At 40.4% G+C, this 14,864-nt stretch overlaps 1 protein-coding gene across 1 annotated transcript in view; it reads right to left on the bottom strand.

The window, feature by feature from the left end:
• Positions 1-14,864, bottom strand: part of Nalcn (sodium leak channel, non-selective) — a 357,549-nt gene that overhangs the window by 22,997 nt on the left and 319,688 nt on the right. Inside the window, exons 26-30 of the mRNA XM_012514741.1 lie at positions 12,674-12,780; positions 6,245-6,365; positions 6,060-6,158; positions 1,032-1,125; positions 425-531 (exon numbers count right to left, since the gene is read on the bottom strand). Of these exons, the coding sequence (XP_012370195.1) occupies positions 425-531; positions 1,032-1,125; positions 6,060-6,158; positions 6,245-6,365; positions 12,674-12,780 (528 nt within the window). The remainder of the gene's footprint in view (positions 1-424; positions 532-1,031; positions 1,126-6,059; positions 6,159-6,244; positions 6,366-12,673; positions 12,781-14,864) is intronic.

The raw sequence follows: 14,864 nt of genomic DNA, 5'->3' as shown, positions 1-14,864 counted from the left end.
TTTTATTTTCCAGCAGATTAAGTGTTTCTGTTTTCATGTTTATGTCTTTGACCTATTTTGATTTTATTTTAGTACATGGTGAGAGGTAGGGGGTCCATCCTCAGGCATCTGCGTGTGTGTAGCTGGTTTTCTCAGCACCATTGGGTAAAAAGGCTGCTTTCCAGTGTATGCCTTTGGTCCTTTTGTCAAAGATTAGGTGGATTAATGTATCTGGGGTTAGCTCTTTTGTAAGTGGGAAAGAGGTCCAGAGACACAGGAAAGGGGAAGAGAAAGGAGACAAAGGTAAAGAAAGAGAATTAAGGTATGCTAAGCATGTGTACCGGCCCTCTGAGATGAATGTAAACGTTATGTAATGCAAACATGTACTAACTTTTTTTTTTTAAAGTCCACTCCCAGAGTCTCAGAGTGAGAGGAACACAAGTACCTTCACAGAGAGCAACACGGACTGGGCCAGAACAAGCAATGCAATGGTCCTCTTAAAAAACGGGTGCTGAGTTATGTCATACATTTTAGCCCTAAAGCCGTCATTATCTGGAAAAGAAAGGTTCAGACAAGGGCATTTTAGACATGGCACACATTTACTTTCCTGTCTTTCATTTTCCTTCCTGCACATCTCAAAGCCCATTACCCCACCCTCAGTCCCATCTATTGTGGTTTTGCAGGAATGGCTGGCTCTGGATTTCTAAAATGACAGTACAGGCCACTGTCTTTGTTGGAAGGGGAAGCACATCATTGCACTGCTGTAAGTTGAATACATTTCACTCATATTTTTAAAAGACAAGCACGAATGTATTTTACTTAAAAAAATGTTTTTCATTAAGGTTTATTCTGAGGGTACTGAAGCACGGACTTTAGGTGGCTAACTTTAATAGCCATATGGAAAAGTCTGGAGTTTAGAGCCTGTGTCTGAATTAACTTATGCACAAACCTCCTAGTGGCCTCACAATTATTATTTTAATTTAAATCTGAGACTCCTGGGGAATCATGAAAACTAGTGCCCAGCATGAATAAAATCAGAGCATCTTTGATACCAGGACGAGGTGGGAGATGAAGGGGCTGCGCGATCTTCAGTCTGCTCTTGAGATCTTCCCATCTTCTCTGATCTACGGTCAGCAAAGCCGTCCCCTTGACAAACAAAGAAAGCAGCCAAAGGAAAAGGAAGAGAACATTGTGCCTGGAATGGCTTTACAAACAGGGCCGACGCGGGGCTTGGCATACAGATCTTCAAACACGGCGGTGGCTAGGCAAACACGCTCAGAACTCTCAACTGGGCATGAGAGGACTTTCCAAATGGATGGCCATGTGTTTCAGCGTGTTCAGCAGCCTTCAACTGCTATCTTTGAAGATCCTTAATATCCAGGTTTGGGAAAATTTCAAGGAGCCTTTCTACATGAGCTTACTTAAAAATGGGATTCTAATAGTAGTTAATTTCTTTTCATTTCATAGGAGCAAATCTATAGCTTGTTAAAGGTATTGTTTCTAGTGAAAGGTATTTTTTTAAAAAAACATTCTAATACATGCAGTTATAAGACTATTTTTTATACGTACAAAGCCATAGAATTTGCCTCTTTAGAAGTTAGTGCTGTGATAACTTGCTAAATCAGATATTTGGCAGATATCAGATATTCTTTTATGTAACTGAATACTTAATTAAAATGCTTATAAATTATACTATATTACATTGAACTGGATTATGTTTTATTATGTCATAAAGGTAGAAATATGAGGTATCTGGAGGAAAAAACCTACCTCACCTTCACCCTTCTTTTCCTTCTTTAAGGTAACTACTGATGTTCCAGGAAACAACCTTTTTGGTTTTAAGAATTTTGTGCTTGTATGTGTGCAGAAGCATGTAAGAACATTTGTTCTGAATTTTTAAACTGAGGTAGTTTGTATCCAATATGTGTTTATTATACAGGTTTTTTTCTTCATCAGACAGCATGTTCTCCATACATCTAGAATCTTCGATCTAATTGTTCACTTTAACTGCTCACATAGTGGTCCACAGTGAAAATATCTCAGAAGTTATTCATCGCAGCCTTATGGGCGATGAACAGTGCTGTCATTTGACATACAGGTATCATCTCCCAGTGGAAATCCATCACAGTTTCTCCTCCGTGCATCTCCAGGAGAAGAACTGCCACGACCTAGGAATTTAAGCCTCTTTAGAATTTACCAGCTGTTGCTAAGTGGCGGTCCAAAGAGCAATGATCAAAGAAAGTCCCACCTTTCCCTATGGTCATGTTGACACATGACACTTTCAGACCTTTTACTGTGGCCATTTTGGTGAGTGTAACAAGTATTTAATTTAGTATTAATACTGAGATGAAGCTTTTTAATGTATATAAATATGTAAGTGGTGATTCCTCTATATGCGAATTGCCCATTTGTATTTTTTTACTCAGTTTTGTATTTTGATATTTTTAATATTTTGTAGCAATTATACATTATGGATCCTATGTAATCCATGTATATTCTTAATATATTGTGTCTTTTTGGAATTATGTGGGCTGTAAATACAGTATTTTGTCTTGGCTCTTGTTTGTATTTTAGGGTGCCTCTGGTCATTCAGAAATTTTAAATCTTAATGCAATCTATCACTGTTTTCTTCACAGATCTTGCTTTGTGGCTGATGTCAACAAATCCATAGGTGCTGTGGGGTGAAAGAGTAAACGCTTACGTGGCTTGAAACGGCTGAACTTTGCATGCCATGGCGAGGTCTTCGCCTGAAATGAGGGGTGAGGATGCGGTGAAGTGGCGCTCAGGCGAGCTGTTCCCATCTGGTACCCGGAGCCATCAGCACGGCTGACGCTGGCGTCGCGCTCTGCGCCCCTGGCCGTGCTTCCTCCATGCCTCGGCCACGCAGGCCCTGCGCTTTCTGCTTCCTCCTGGAGCTCCGATTTCCGACCACGCTTCCAATACCCACGCTATGCTGATTATTACTGTTTGCTTAGCTTTTGGCTTCTACCTCTTTGTTCTTTCTTAACCTTACTGGAGGTTTCTTACTTCATTTTAAGAAATCAGCTTCCATTAGTCTTCCCCTTCATAAAACATACACAGTTGCCTTCATTTTCTTATTAATTTTTGCCCTGATCTCTGTAACTTCCTCCACTTTGACTTTGTTCTTATTTTAATTTGTTGATTTGGATATTTGACCTATTAATAGTTAGCTTTTGATTTTTCTCAAATGTATACAAAATGGTATGTGTCTTGATTACTGGTTTATCAAGGTCTTGAGTGATCTTATACAAATGGTATTTAAAATGATGATCTTCTAAATGCTCTGTAGTGTTGTGCTTTGATTTCCTCTTTAATTCATAAATTATTTAGGATGCTGTGGTGACATTTTGAATTAATGAGGGATTTATATAGTCATTTCCTTTTTTCCATATTCTCACTTCTTAGTTAGTTTCTATTTTATGGGCTCTTAGAGGGTACATTTTGTATTTAAAACAATACATATTCTTAAATTGTTAGAATCATTTTTATTTCCATCAGATGAAATTTTTTACTTTGTCAAATCTCATATTTTCTTTATTTTTGTCAGGTTTATGAATTTCTTAAGGCACTATGTTAACATATTGCACTATGATTTTGGATTTGCTAGTTTCTTTTATAAATTGGTCAAATTTTGCTCTGTATGTTTTGAGATGCAAATACTCTATCTTCTGATCATCAGCTTTTGTAATTATTTAATTACATCATTTAATAGTATTTTTGAGTGTTTTTTTCCTCACATTAGTATTATAAAATCATTTAATAACTGCAAACAAATATTTTCTAGGCACCTTAAACCCTTATTATTTCTTTGTTATATGAAACAAGGAAAAATCAACTTTAAAGAATAACAGCAAAAGAAAAATAAGCATGGAAGTATCACCTGATAATTAATGTATAAAAAGCTTAATATCATCAAATTAGGTGTATTAAATACATCATCTCATGCTAAGGAAATCAGAAAGAAAGCACCCTACTGCTGGCCTAGACGTGGGGCTTTGGAAAGAGGCTTCCATTTTCTAAGGAAGACCTCTGAATTCTGAAAACCTTGCCTCCAGACTTTTCTTCTTCCCCATCTCCACATTGCCTCTCTATTTGGAAATCTACTTCTAAGTCCTTGGTCTGCGTGTGCCAGGACGGCAGCACTCTCTGTGTTCCTGGTCAGTTTCGTAGGTCCTCAGTCCTTAGCGGTCCCTGATACTAAGTATGTTCTCAGGTAAGTCTGTTGAATGACTAATAGAGGAATAAATGGCACTGCCTAACTGCCCATATGTTACCTTCTCAGAAACTTACAAAAAAAAAAAAAAAAAGTGCTTTGTCTAAAAGGTTCACATAATTTAGGAATTTATATTTCTAATTGACTGACCTGGTGTGCAATGTCTGGAAAAGGACTTCTAACTCCCCTTTTCTCTCAGTCCCAGTTTAGGGGACACCCAGCCCTCCCCAGAAGGTGGCCCCTGTTGCCACTTTCAGAACAGGAATAGCAGTGGGCCTTCCTTAGTAACTCAGCCTCCACAGCCCTTTCTCCACTCTGAAGACTTGCAAGTAACTGCACATTTGTTTCCAGCTAGGGGCCATTTTATGTTGTTCCAGCTGTGTGAGCTGTCATCGACCCTGAGTTCTCCTGCACTCAGGAGTCCGCTCCGGAGCCCTACACAGTGCCCTGTGCCAGTGATACCTGCACTTTCCATTCCCTGGACTGATCCACTTGTTCCCAGCCTCTGAGATTCCCTGTGTCTGCTCCACCTCTAGCTCAAAGGCCTCTGAAAAGACCCATTTTGCTCTTTCTGCTTGCTATGAAACCGAACACACTATAGGGCTTAGAGAAAAACTCATTTCTGAACATGTTGGGGAATAAAATAGGGGGGCTGGGCCACGCCACCACGACCGTTCTTTCTAAGATTCCATGTTTCTGTGGGTAGGAGTAGTGTTGGGGCCTCCAGGGTGAGATTTTTAAATTGCACCCTTTGAAAGGCTGGTTGCAGTGACATACTCATTAAGCACACATCAAAGGTGCAATTGACTGAGTAACTGGTGCCACACACGTGGAGCCCAGGGACAGTGAATGACACACTGCCACGGGCGGCTACCAGCCAAAGAGCTCTGATGTGAACGTAAGCTCCAGCCATGAATAACATCGAACAGCACGGAGCTTGGCAGGCGAACCTAGCTTCCCAGGAGAGATTCTTCCGCTTTTCCATTAGAAGAGACACAGACTTTACAGTAATAGGTACTAATTCTGAATTCTGACCCCAATATTTTACATCTTATGCACCTTTAGGAAGTTCTACTTTTCTTGTACTGTGCATTTTAAAGTTGTAAGAATGGATAGTAATGGGTGTAAAGTCTTAGCACGTAGAAAGTGCTCCAAAAGTACGCCTTTCAGTTACTACAATTCCAAACACTGTTTCATAGCACAGCCCATCAACTGTACCCAGAATGAGGGGCGCCCCAAGAAGCCCAAGAAAGCATTGCTTTCTAAACCCTCCTTTGGAAAAGAAGAGACACTGCTGCCCTCTTGTCTGCGAGTCTTGTGTGGATCATTAGCGCTGTTACAAACTCAGCATGCTTCTTGAAGTTGTAAAGTGTGTGAAGTTTATATGAAATCGGAAAATTTTCTTTTTATCCTGTGAATTAGGATTTAAAATTTTGCCTGATACCTCCTATTCCCATCTAAATTCTGAGTTTACCTACTGAGTTATACAGAAGCATGCAATTTACATTTTGGAAAAGTAATATTACCTACAATCAGTGCATCACTTTCAGCTATTGTATTTTAATAACTTGCTGAACATCCTTTCAATCTGAACAATAGGAGATGCGCTTCTCGGTTGTTGGTGAATTAATAACATCGTTACCAAAAGGGGACATTTAGCCAGAGAACTATACTCCTAAATAATGTGCCTGAAAGGCAGCAATGAGGTAGCTTGTAAGATAGTTATGTGGATTGTTTACACCATGCACGTTAATGTGACTTCATGCCGTGAAAGGAAAAAAAAATTGCTCAAGGTGAGAGGCTAAAAAAGAATAAAGCCTATGCTATTTTAACCGAGAATTCTTACCTTGTTTTCGTTGAAATTAGCAATAACTACTCCAACAAAAAGGGTCAGTCCAATCATGCAACCCAGGAATACAAATACATGAATATAGATTCCATGGATCTGCATAAATGAAAAGTATCGTTACTCATCGGAGCGAATGCAAGCTGCTCTGGAAGCGTTCAGATTTCATGTGCTTGCTTACTCACCGGCCCCACACGATGAATAATAACGTCCCTCACTTCTACCCAGCCTTTCAAGGAGAGAACTTCAAACAACGCCAGCATAGCATTTCCCACGTTGTCAAAGTTAAAATTCCGAGGATTGGCCCTGCAATTTAGAAAGTGGATGTTCTGTGAAATCCCAATGCAAAGTGCCTGTGCCAGGTATCTCTGGCTCTTCTCAACCGTGGGTACCTGCAGCTCAGGGAGGCTGCTCTCCACGGTGTTTGTTTGTTGAGTCCTAGCAATGCACTAGAGTGTCAGAATTTATTGCTATGCTCACTAGCTAACAGTGGATGTTTTCAATTCAAAACGAAAGGCTCAATAATTCTAGGACCAGCCCCAGCAGTTCTGTAACCTTTCTGCCTGGTCCTGACAACACCGAAGACTAGAAAACCCACGGTAGAGATTTGCTGAAAGAAGTCTTGGGTCCTGGATGTGAATTTCAAAATAGTGTTATAATCAGAAATGGTAAGGCATAAATTGCAGCTTTCTGGGGGAGAGTAGAAGGTATAAAAGGAGTAAGTAGTTTGGTCACCTTATTTCACTTTGAGTCATTGTGTGTACATTGTCCTGAGAAACAAGAGGGTACTCCATACCTGTCATTTCTAAATTGCTCTCTCGGTGTGGAGTGTTTCCCTCTTAACTCTCGTCATTCTCAACAGAACCTTTCTGTGAGGCCGAGTGCAGCTTGTTGCCTGCACCCACCGTTGCTTTCTCCTTCCTGACACATCATGGGTCCCTTTATTATTTATCTTTTTTGGGGAAAGAGACGTCACACCTCTTGCTTTGTTGACACATTCATGCTTCTTTCTCCCCAATGACAAAAGTAATCCTGCCAACTGTGCTGCATCTTCTGTAATAGTTATAGGCCTTAGCTAACATTTGTTAGAAATTCAGAGCTTTTTTCCTTTGCTTCCTTAGTTGAGATTCTTTTAAATAATTAAAGGACTTAGACAACCACACACTGAAAAGGGGAGCTATCCCTGCTCTTCTGAAAAGGCATGAAGACCTGAGCTCTTGACTGTTGCTGTTTCTCTACATTATATTTTAATCATTTCTTTCTTACTAGTTCATTCATCAAAATTTAATCCTTGGGAAAGGAAACACTCTGGGAATCATCCAGTTGTGTTTTTCTACCATCTTTTAAATTTTTCAAACCATGGAGGCAATCATGAGCTGTACCTGCGTCAGCTTTTTAAAAATGTTAATTAGATGTCGATCTAATTAGAAAACATAAAGCTGAAATTGATTTGCTCTGGAACATTTAAGGCTGACTGGGCAGGGTGTTTTCTAGACAGTGGAAAAGACAGTCTTGAAAGAAGAGCAGAACTGGCTATGGTGGCACAGGCCTGCGATTCCAGCACTCAGGAGGCTGAGGCAGGAGGATTGCTGCTGTGTTCAAGGCCAGACTGAGCTACATAGTGAGATACCATTTCAGAAAAATGTGGTAGAACTGGAAATTCCTTTTTTAAAATTCTGATTCACTATTTTTTTGTATGACAGTGCAAGTATATTCTTTTGGAATTTTCCAACAACTTTTCTTTGGGAAGGTTTCAATTAAATTTCATACTTTCCGTAGCAGACAGAAATTCTAAGTCTGCTTCAGATGCTGCAGTTTGCTTGAATAAGGACTGCTTAAAACCTTGTGAGCTAGCTCTAGATCTGATGTTAAAGTTTCTTGCTCGGGGGCCTGGGAGATGGCTCAGTGGAATAAGCGCTTCCCTGGCAAGCCCAATCCCCTGTTCCAGAAAAAAAAAAATTCTTGCTCATCCTTTTTCTTTATGTAAAAGTACATTTTCAACTAAATTTGCAGCAACTTAAACTGCTTTTATGCTGCACATTCTGTCCAAGTTAGAATATGTTAGGAACATACTTTTAAACTAAACTTTGAAAAACAAATTTGCAATATCATAAACTTAAATTATTGAAAAGCTCCATTACATTTTTAAAAGTAAGACCTTTTCAGTTTTAATCACATAAGATATTTATTTATATTTTGTTCATGTTAGCAGAATTGGCAAATTTGAAATTTTATCTGCCACTTCATATGCTGCCCTTCCCTGAGCCACAGTCTGTTTCAACAGCTTCTTTTCTGGTTGATTTTTTTAGGAGATTATAATCTTGTCTATATAATTTAGGAAACTAAGACATTGGTTCTGACCTGATGACTTTGTTATTCTTTTATCCCCCTGTGCTCCAGGACCCCCAAGATCACAATACAGCAAGGCCCTCTTCTGGAGAAGATGGGGGTCCACGCAGGATGTGACGGAGCTTCTGCCCTTGGATGTGGGGACACGGAGCAACACTGTCCACAGTGGCATCCCATGTCTTATGTATTTCAGTCATCTGACCCACAGAAATCAGAAACTTGGAGAAAAAAATTTGTACGGTACCCTGAGCTCTGCACTGAGCTGGATCTCCAGCCTCCCTCCTAAAAGTTTGAAAAGTTAGAGACAGGGCCTCACAAAATCACCCAGGTTGGGCTTGACTTTGCATTACCTTGCCTCGGCCTCCCTAGTGCTAGGATGACAGGGCACTATGCCCGAGGGAATCAGACCTTTCTGTTTTTCCTAGAATACAGCAACATTTCTTTTACCTTGAAAGCTTCCTCCAATTGCAATACCTCAGCTCTCCTCACCCTTCCTACTCACAAACCAAGACCTTTGTTCTTGTCGCTTGTTTAATTCCTGTGGGCCACCCCTCAGCAGTTAGCCAATGTGCCTTCTTCTCCTCTGGTTCTGCCTGTCCTACTGCACTGTGGGCCAGAAGCTCCTCCTATACGCATCCCTCATTGTGTAGGAAACAGAAGCAGCTTGTCCAGAGAACTCAAAACCTGCTCTGAACCCCTCTCTTACATGGACTCCATCTCAGACCCTGGCACCTCAAATGATTTAAACCTCAGTCCCTGCAAACCTGGTTCTCCCTTTGCCCTGAGTGTAGCTTAAAATATACCTGGAAATGAAGTTCAGGTAAGCTAGAGGTGAACTGAGGGGCTCACTGATGGAGAATCAAAATTCTTAGAATATTATAAGAAATTATTTGTAATTCATTTTCTTTTCTTCACCAGACCTCAGTCATGTAAGGGGCAAAGGCTACACTGTATTTGTGGCTGAACCACTGATAAGCATAATACCTGGAAGATTGTAAGCACTCAGCGAATATTATAAAATTGAATACTTTGGTTTTTATCTCATTCATATTTTCCTATGTTCCAGACCATTGCCTAAAGCACATAATACAGAAGATATGATGTGTTTAATACTTTTTAGGCAGGTGATTTTTATTTCATCAAAGCTAAGATATTTTGAAGGAAATGACTGTATTCATTTGTAGAGGAAATGCCGAATCTAGACTATCCCCCAAATTAGTGCATATTTGCATTCTAATTTTAACTACCAAAGCTTTCGTCTATATATTGCCAGATATAAGTTATTTTCTCAAACTATAATTTAGCCAACATAAGATTGCAGAAACTTCAGCTCTAAGTCTTGATTACAGTGCTGCAAAGCAGAAACATAAGAATTGGTACAGCTCCTTTTGATAATTATTAGACTGAGAAATTTTATTTCACTGCAACTATCTCAAGGCACAATATCATGGACAAATGCACAAAAGCAATTATTGTGATGTCCAAGTGTTGCCTCTCTATTTGCTTATGCTTTTAAAATGTCATTGAACTTGAAAGTCCTAGTGATATTTGACATAAAACACTGCACTTCAACTAAACTTGATTTTTAAGATCACATATGACTGATTTTATGGGAAGGGTTGAATGCTGCAGGGTACTATCTGTCACAGGTTGACTTTCTCTAAACAATGCCTTCCAGTGAGTTCCATTTCTCTTGATATCTTGGGATGTCTGGAGCTTTCTGGTCACATCAGTCACAAGATTTGGGATGTGATTTCACAACATGAAGTGACCAGCCTAGAGTCCACATCCCAACCTCTTCCTTTCCTGAGTCTTCACACTCTAGGCCAGTGATGGGAAACCTTTTAAAGCTTGAAGTGACAACAAGCAGCTGGCTGAAGCATACATGCCATAGTTTGCCATCACTGCTGCAGGCCACTACACACCTGTTCTTATCCCTCAGGGTACGGTGCCTGACCACCTGTGATAGCCTCTGTGTCCAAGGGTCCGTTGCAGAATCCTAAGTTGGATCACCCTGCCTTCCTGTTCCTTCCCAGGAAAACCACAAATGGGCTTTTCCTGCAATTCCCCAGTCCCTCCGCGCTTTCTTGTGTGTCCTCCCCAGGGTGTGACATGCCCTGTCCTCTGGGAACTGTGAGCAATTGTTCTCCATGCAGCTGCCCTTACTGTACCTCAATTTTTCTCTTAAGACATTGCAGTAAGAAAGAAGAGTGCGCAATCCTACTGTGAGTGTGCACTGGCTTAGTGAATCTCGCCTCTCACTCCTGGAAACACACTCTTGGCCTCTGGGATATGTGAACTTCTCCCAGCACACAATTCTTTACAGCAGGTATCCACTCAAAATGGCTTAGAAAGGGCCATTTTAGATAGAAACTACCTAGTCCTCGTGACCAGATAGCTCTGCTCTGTCAGGTGGTGAAGAGCAGTTTGCCCACAAGAGCCTCTCTTCTTGCCTCACTTTTAGGGTTGAAGTCTAAAACTTCTCCTCAAAGTCTCATGCATTCAGAGGTGGGGCTTTGGAAGGGTGATAGGTTCATGGACGCTGCTCTTACCAGCAGATTGATCCAGTGAGAGCTCATATCTAAATGCGCCCTTGGGAAGTGGGGCCAGTCGGAAGAGGTGTGTCATGGCTGGGATGACTAGGGAGGTACGAGTCCCTTCCTGGTTTTTCCTTCTATTTTCTGTCTGGTCTCTGCTGAGTGGCTCTCCACCACCATATCCTTTGTCACTATGTTTCTGCCTCAGATTCAGTGACCCATGGACTGAACCCCCATCACTGGGAGCCAGACTATATTTGGATTTTACCTCTCTTGCTTTAAGTGTGGGTGTTGGGTCCCAGCAAAGGGAAAACTGAAGAATAGACCCTCCAAGATCTGGTCTTAGGGAGTCTTTTGTGGGACCTCACTAGGCTAGGGCACCTTGACCTTTCTCTGTAATGAAGGGAAGGGCAGTGACACCATACCCTCCATTCCTGATGTCATGTAATGGCCAGGCGTTATCTTCGAATGCAGACTTACTAGAGCTGGGTGATGGAGGCTGATAACGTCTCACTGAGCTCTGCTGGCTTGGTCTAGCTGCTCACTTTAGGATGCGAAGATATTTTTATTTCCTATTAGAGTTAGCTTGGAGGCTTTAGCCCAAATCTTAAGACAGAGAAGAAATAAATCCTATTTGATGCTCTGATATAAATAAGCTATTTTTATATTGTGTAATGAATTTTCATCTCCCTAAAACTTTTTATGCTTCTTTAATTTTTATTTTAATGTGAATTAGAATGCTTTGCTAGTGCACACTAGGGTGAGTGTTGCTCTGTGGGTCATGTTCTTTATCCATGCCCAAGCACCATATCCAAAATTAATCTCTTTTCACAGTCCATGGGTACTTAAATGAAACCAACATAAATTATCTTAAATTGTTTATAAAAATGAATTTCATAGAAAGAAATGCCAAAGTAAAGTGACAATGAATACCGGGCTACAGCTGAGTGAAACGCTATTGACATTTGGAAGAGAATGTCAGTTGTGAAAAAAGCAGAGTCTCTGGCTTAATGGTTATTCTAAGAATAGGTAAAAAATAATCTTATAAAGGTAATTAAAAGGACAAAGGAAGTTAACAGAACAGTAGTTCATCAATGAAGCAGAGAGATTCCATTCATAGTCATTAATAAAGTAGATGAGAAAGGAGGTGCTAGATATTCCTAACTTTGACACAAGTGCTTTGAAAACTCATTTTCAAGAAAAATGAAGTTTAAAGACAGAATGAGATATAATCAACTGTGCTACTGATTATTTCTCTCCAGTATTTCAATCACAGAAATCTGTCAATGTAAGTGGGTTTTTTAAAAAAAAAAAAAAATGGAAATAGCTGTATGATTTAAGGTTCTGTGCAGCTGTTGTAAAGACAGCAGCTTCTTCCTTAAAGATATAGGCTCAGAGTGAGTTCAGCTTTTACATCCTAGAAAATCTTTTTTTTAAAGCCTCATTAATTTTTAAAGCCACTTGAACTCAGGTGTGTGTTTTTGAAGTATAAGAAAAATATTGCAGCAGCATTTCATTAGTTTCCCAAAGCGACGCGGAATTCTGTTTACCATTGCATTTTTAATGATCTTAATTTCTCGTATCTTGTTGTAAGCCAGTGTTTCACCCCGTGTTACTCCGCATCATTTAACAGCTCCAGCAGAATTACTTCTAGTTTCATGCCATATTATACTGATTACAGTTCCAACACACAGTGCGTCGTTCAGGGTATTTTTCTTATATGCTTACCAAACCCGGGGAACCCAAAATCCAGGTTTCTTCTCTCCAGGTCTTAATTTCAAATTTAAGTTCTTGGACACACTTACATTAATTCTGAATATGCCATTACAATCTTCCTAAAGTAGGAAAAACAAGAGAGGTAAGGGAAACTGGTCAGAAGGTGAGTTCAGAAAAGGTAATGGATACAAAACATTTCTTACATAAAGTGGGAAATGAAGGCTTTTAACCTAACAACACTAATGTGGACAGTGACCCAGCACATAGGGATAGACTCAGAGAGAGGCAGGTTGCAGTTGGTGCTGAAAACATGGGCGTGTGGACTTCTGGAAGGGGCAGGCATGACTCTAAGGAAGACATTCACATGGGCGACAAGCACATGGAAGGATGCTCTATGGCATTAGGGGAATGCAAATTAAACACACCATGAAATAGTATTTCACACTCACTAAGCAGGCTATCACCAAAAAGACAAATGGCAACATGTTCTGGAAAGGATTCAGGGAGGTGGGTACCCTCGTACTTGGATGCCTCATTCACTTTGGGGTCTGTAGGCTAGTGAAGCCCCTTTGGAAAACAGTATGGTTTGTCAGTCAACTAGGCACAGAGTTGCCCCATGTTGTGGCTTGGTCATGGCTTGAATGTGTCCCTCAGGGTCGTGCGTTGGGGTCTTGGTCTCTGTGTGGTGGTGTGAGAGTTGGGGTCTCAAGGAAGGTGGTCGGGTCACTGGGCTTGTTGCTCTCTAACATGACTAACGTTGGTCTCTCAGAGACAGATCCTAGGAAAGATCAAAACTGGCCCACCCTAGGCTTTCTCACTTCCTGTTTGACCATGTGATCTCTTTTTCTCTCTTACATGGGCATCTACCATGATGTTATTTGCCATTGTGTAATGTAGCCAAGTGGCCTTCACCAGAAGTAGAAGAGATAGGGCTATAAATCTTAGAATCTCAACCTCCAAAACTGTGAGCTAATAAACCTGTTTTAAAATAAAGTAACCAGCTTTAAGTTTTTGGTGATAGCAATGGAATATGGTATACCCTATGACCCCCGATTCCACTCCTAGGGGTCTCTCTGCACAAGAGGAATGAAATTGCAGGTCTATAAAGAAACCTGTACTTGAATGATTACAGTGGCAATGTTTGTAATAGATAGAAGGTGGAAATAACTCACAAGTCCATCACTGGACAAATAAACAAAATGTTATATTCATAAAGCAGAGTACTCCTTAAGCATAGAAACGGGATGAATTTTTGATGTATGCTAAACATAGATGACTCTGGGAAATAGTATGCAAGTGAGAAGAGCCAGTCACAGAAGACTGTATGGGGCATGATGCCCTTAGTATGGCAGTTCAGAAGAAGGGACTCTACAGAGGGGAAAGATGGATCAACAGTCATTTAGGGCTGGAGGTAGACAGAGGGATAAAATGGTAGGGGGTGACATAAGATGCAAGCTCCTTTTGTAGTATCACAAATGTTCTAGAAGTGGCCATTGTGGCAGCTGTGTAGCTCTGAATGTGTTAAAATTATTAAACCTCACACTCAAAGGGGACACATTTTATAGCATGTGAATTGTCTTTCAATAAAGCTGCTTTAAATTTTTGTTTTATTTTATTTTTCTGTATCTAGTACAGGGTCTATAGGTTCTCACTATGTAGATTGGACTCTTAGTGATTCTCCTCCTTTCAGCCTCCCAAGTGCTGAGATTACAGGTGCATGCCGCCATGCTCAGTCTCAATCACTGTCTCAGTGTGCCCCCGTAGGCAGGGAGGCACAGCATGCAAGGGATCAACCCTGGCCACTGTGCTGTGCCTAAGCAGGCACTTTAGTCCGCTGAGCTATCAGGCTGGCCCTGACAATATTTTTTTAAAATAAAACATCCATAGCAATTTTGATTATTTTTCTGTTTCTTCTTCCTTTGGTTATTTTGTTTCTATGATATTGGTGTTGTACTTTGAATCTAAACTGATTTTTTTCTGAGTTAAAGGTATATATGATAAAATTATTGATACTTGAATACTTCAACAGGAACCTAATTTGTTTAAAGTTATCTTTGAGCCTACAGCCTATCTTTCTTTGGTATCCCCATTTCTTTCTCCCTGTTCTCTTTTTCTCTTTCTCTTGTTCTTTGTCCTCTGTCTCTATTTCTGTCTCTGTCTCTCTTTCCCTTCCTTCCTTCCTTCCTTCCTTCCTTCCTTCCTT

The sequence above is a fragment of the Octodon degus genome, unplaced genomic scaffold (assembly GCF_000260255.1).
Source record: "Octodon degus isolate 3935 unplaced genomic scaffold, OctDeg1.0 scaffold00039, whole genome shotgun sequence".
NCBI lineage: Eukaryota > Metazoa > Chordata > Mammalia > Rodentia > Octodontidae > Octodon > Octodon degus.
This window is presented reverse-complemented; position numbering and strand designations above follow the sequence as displayed.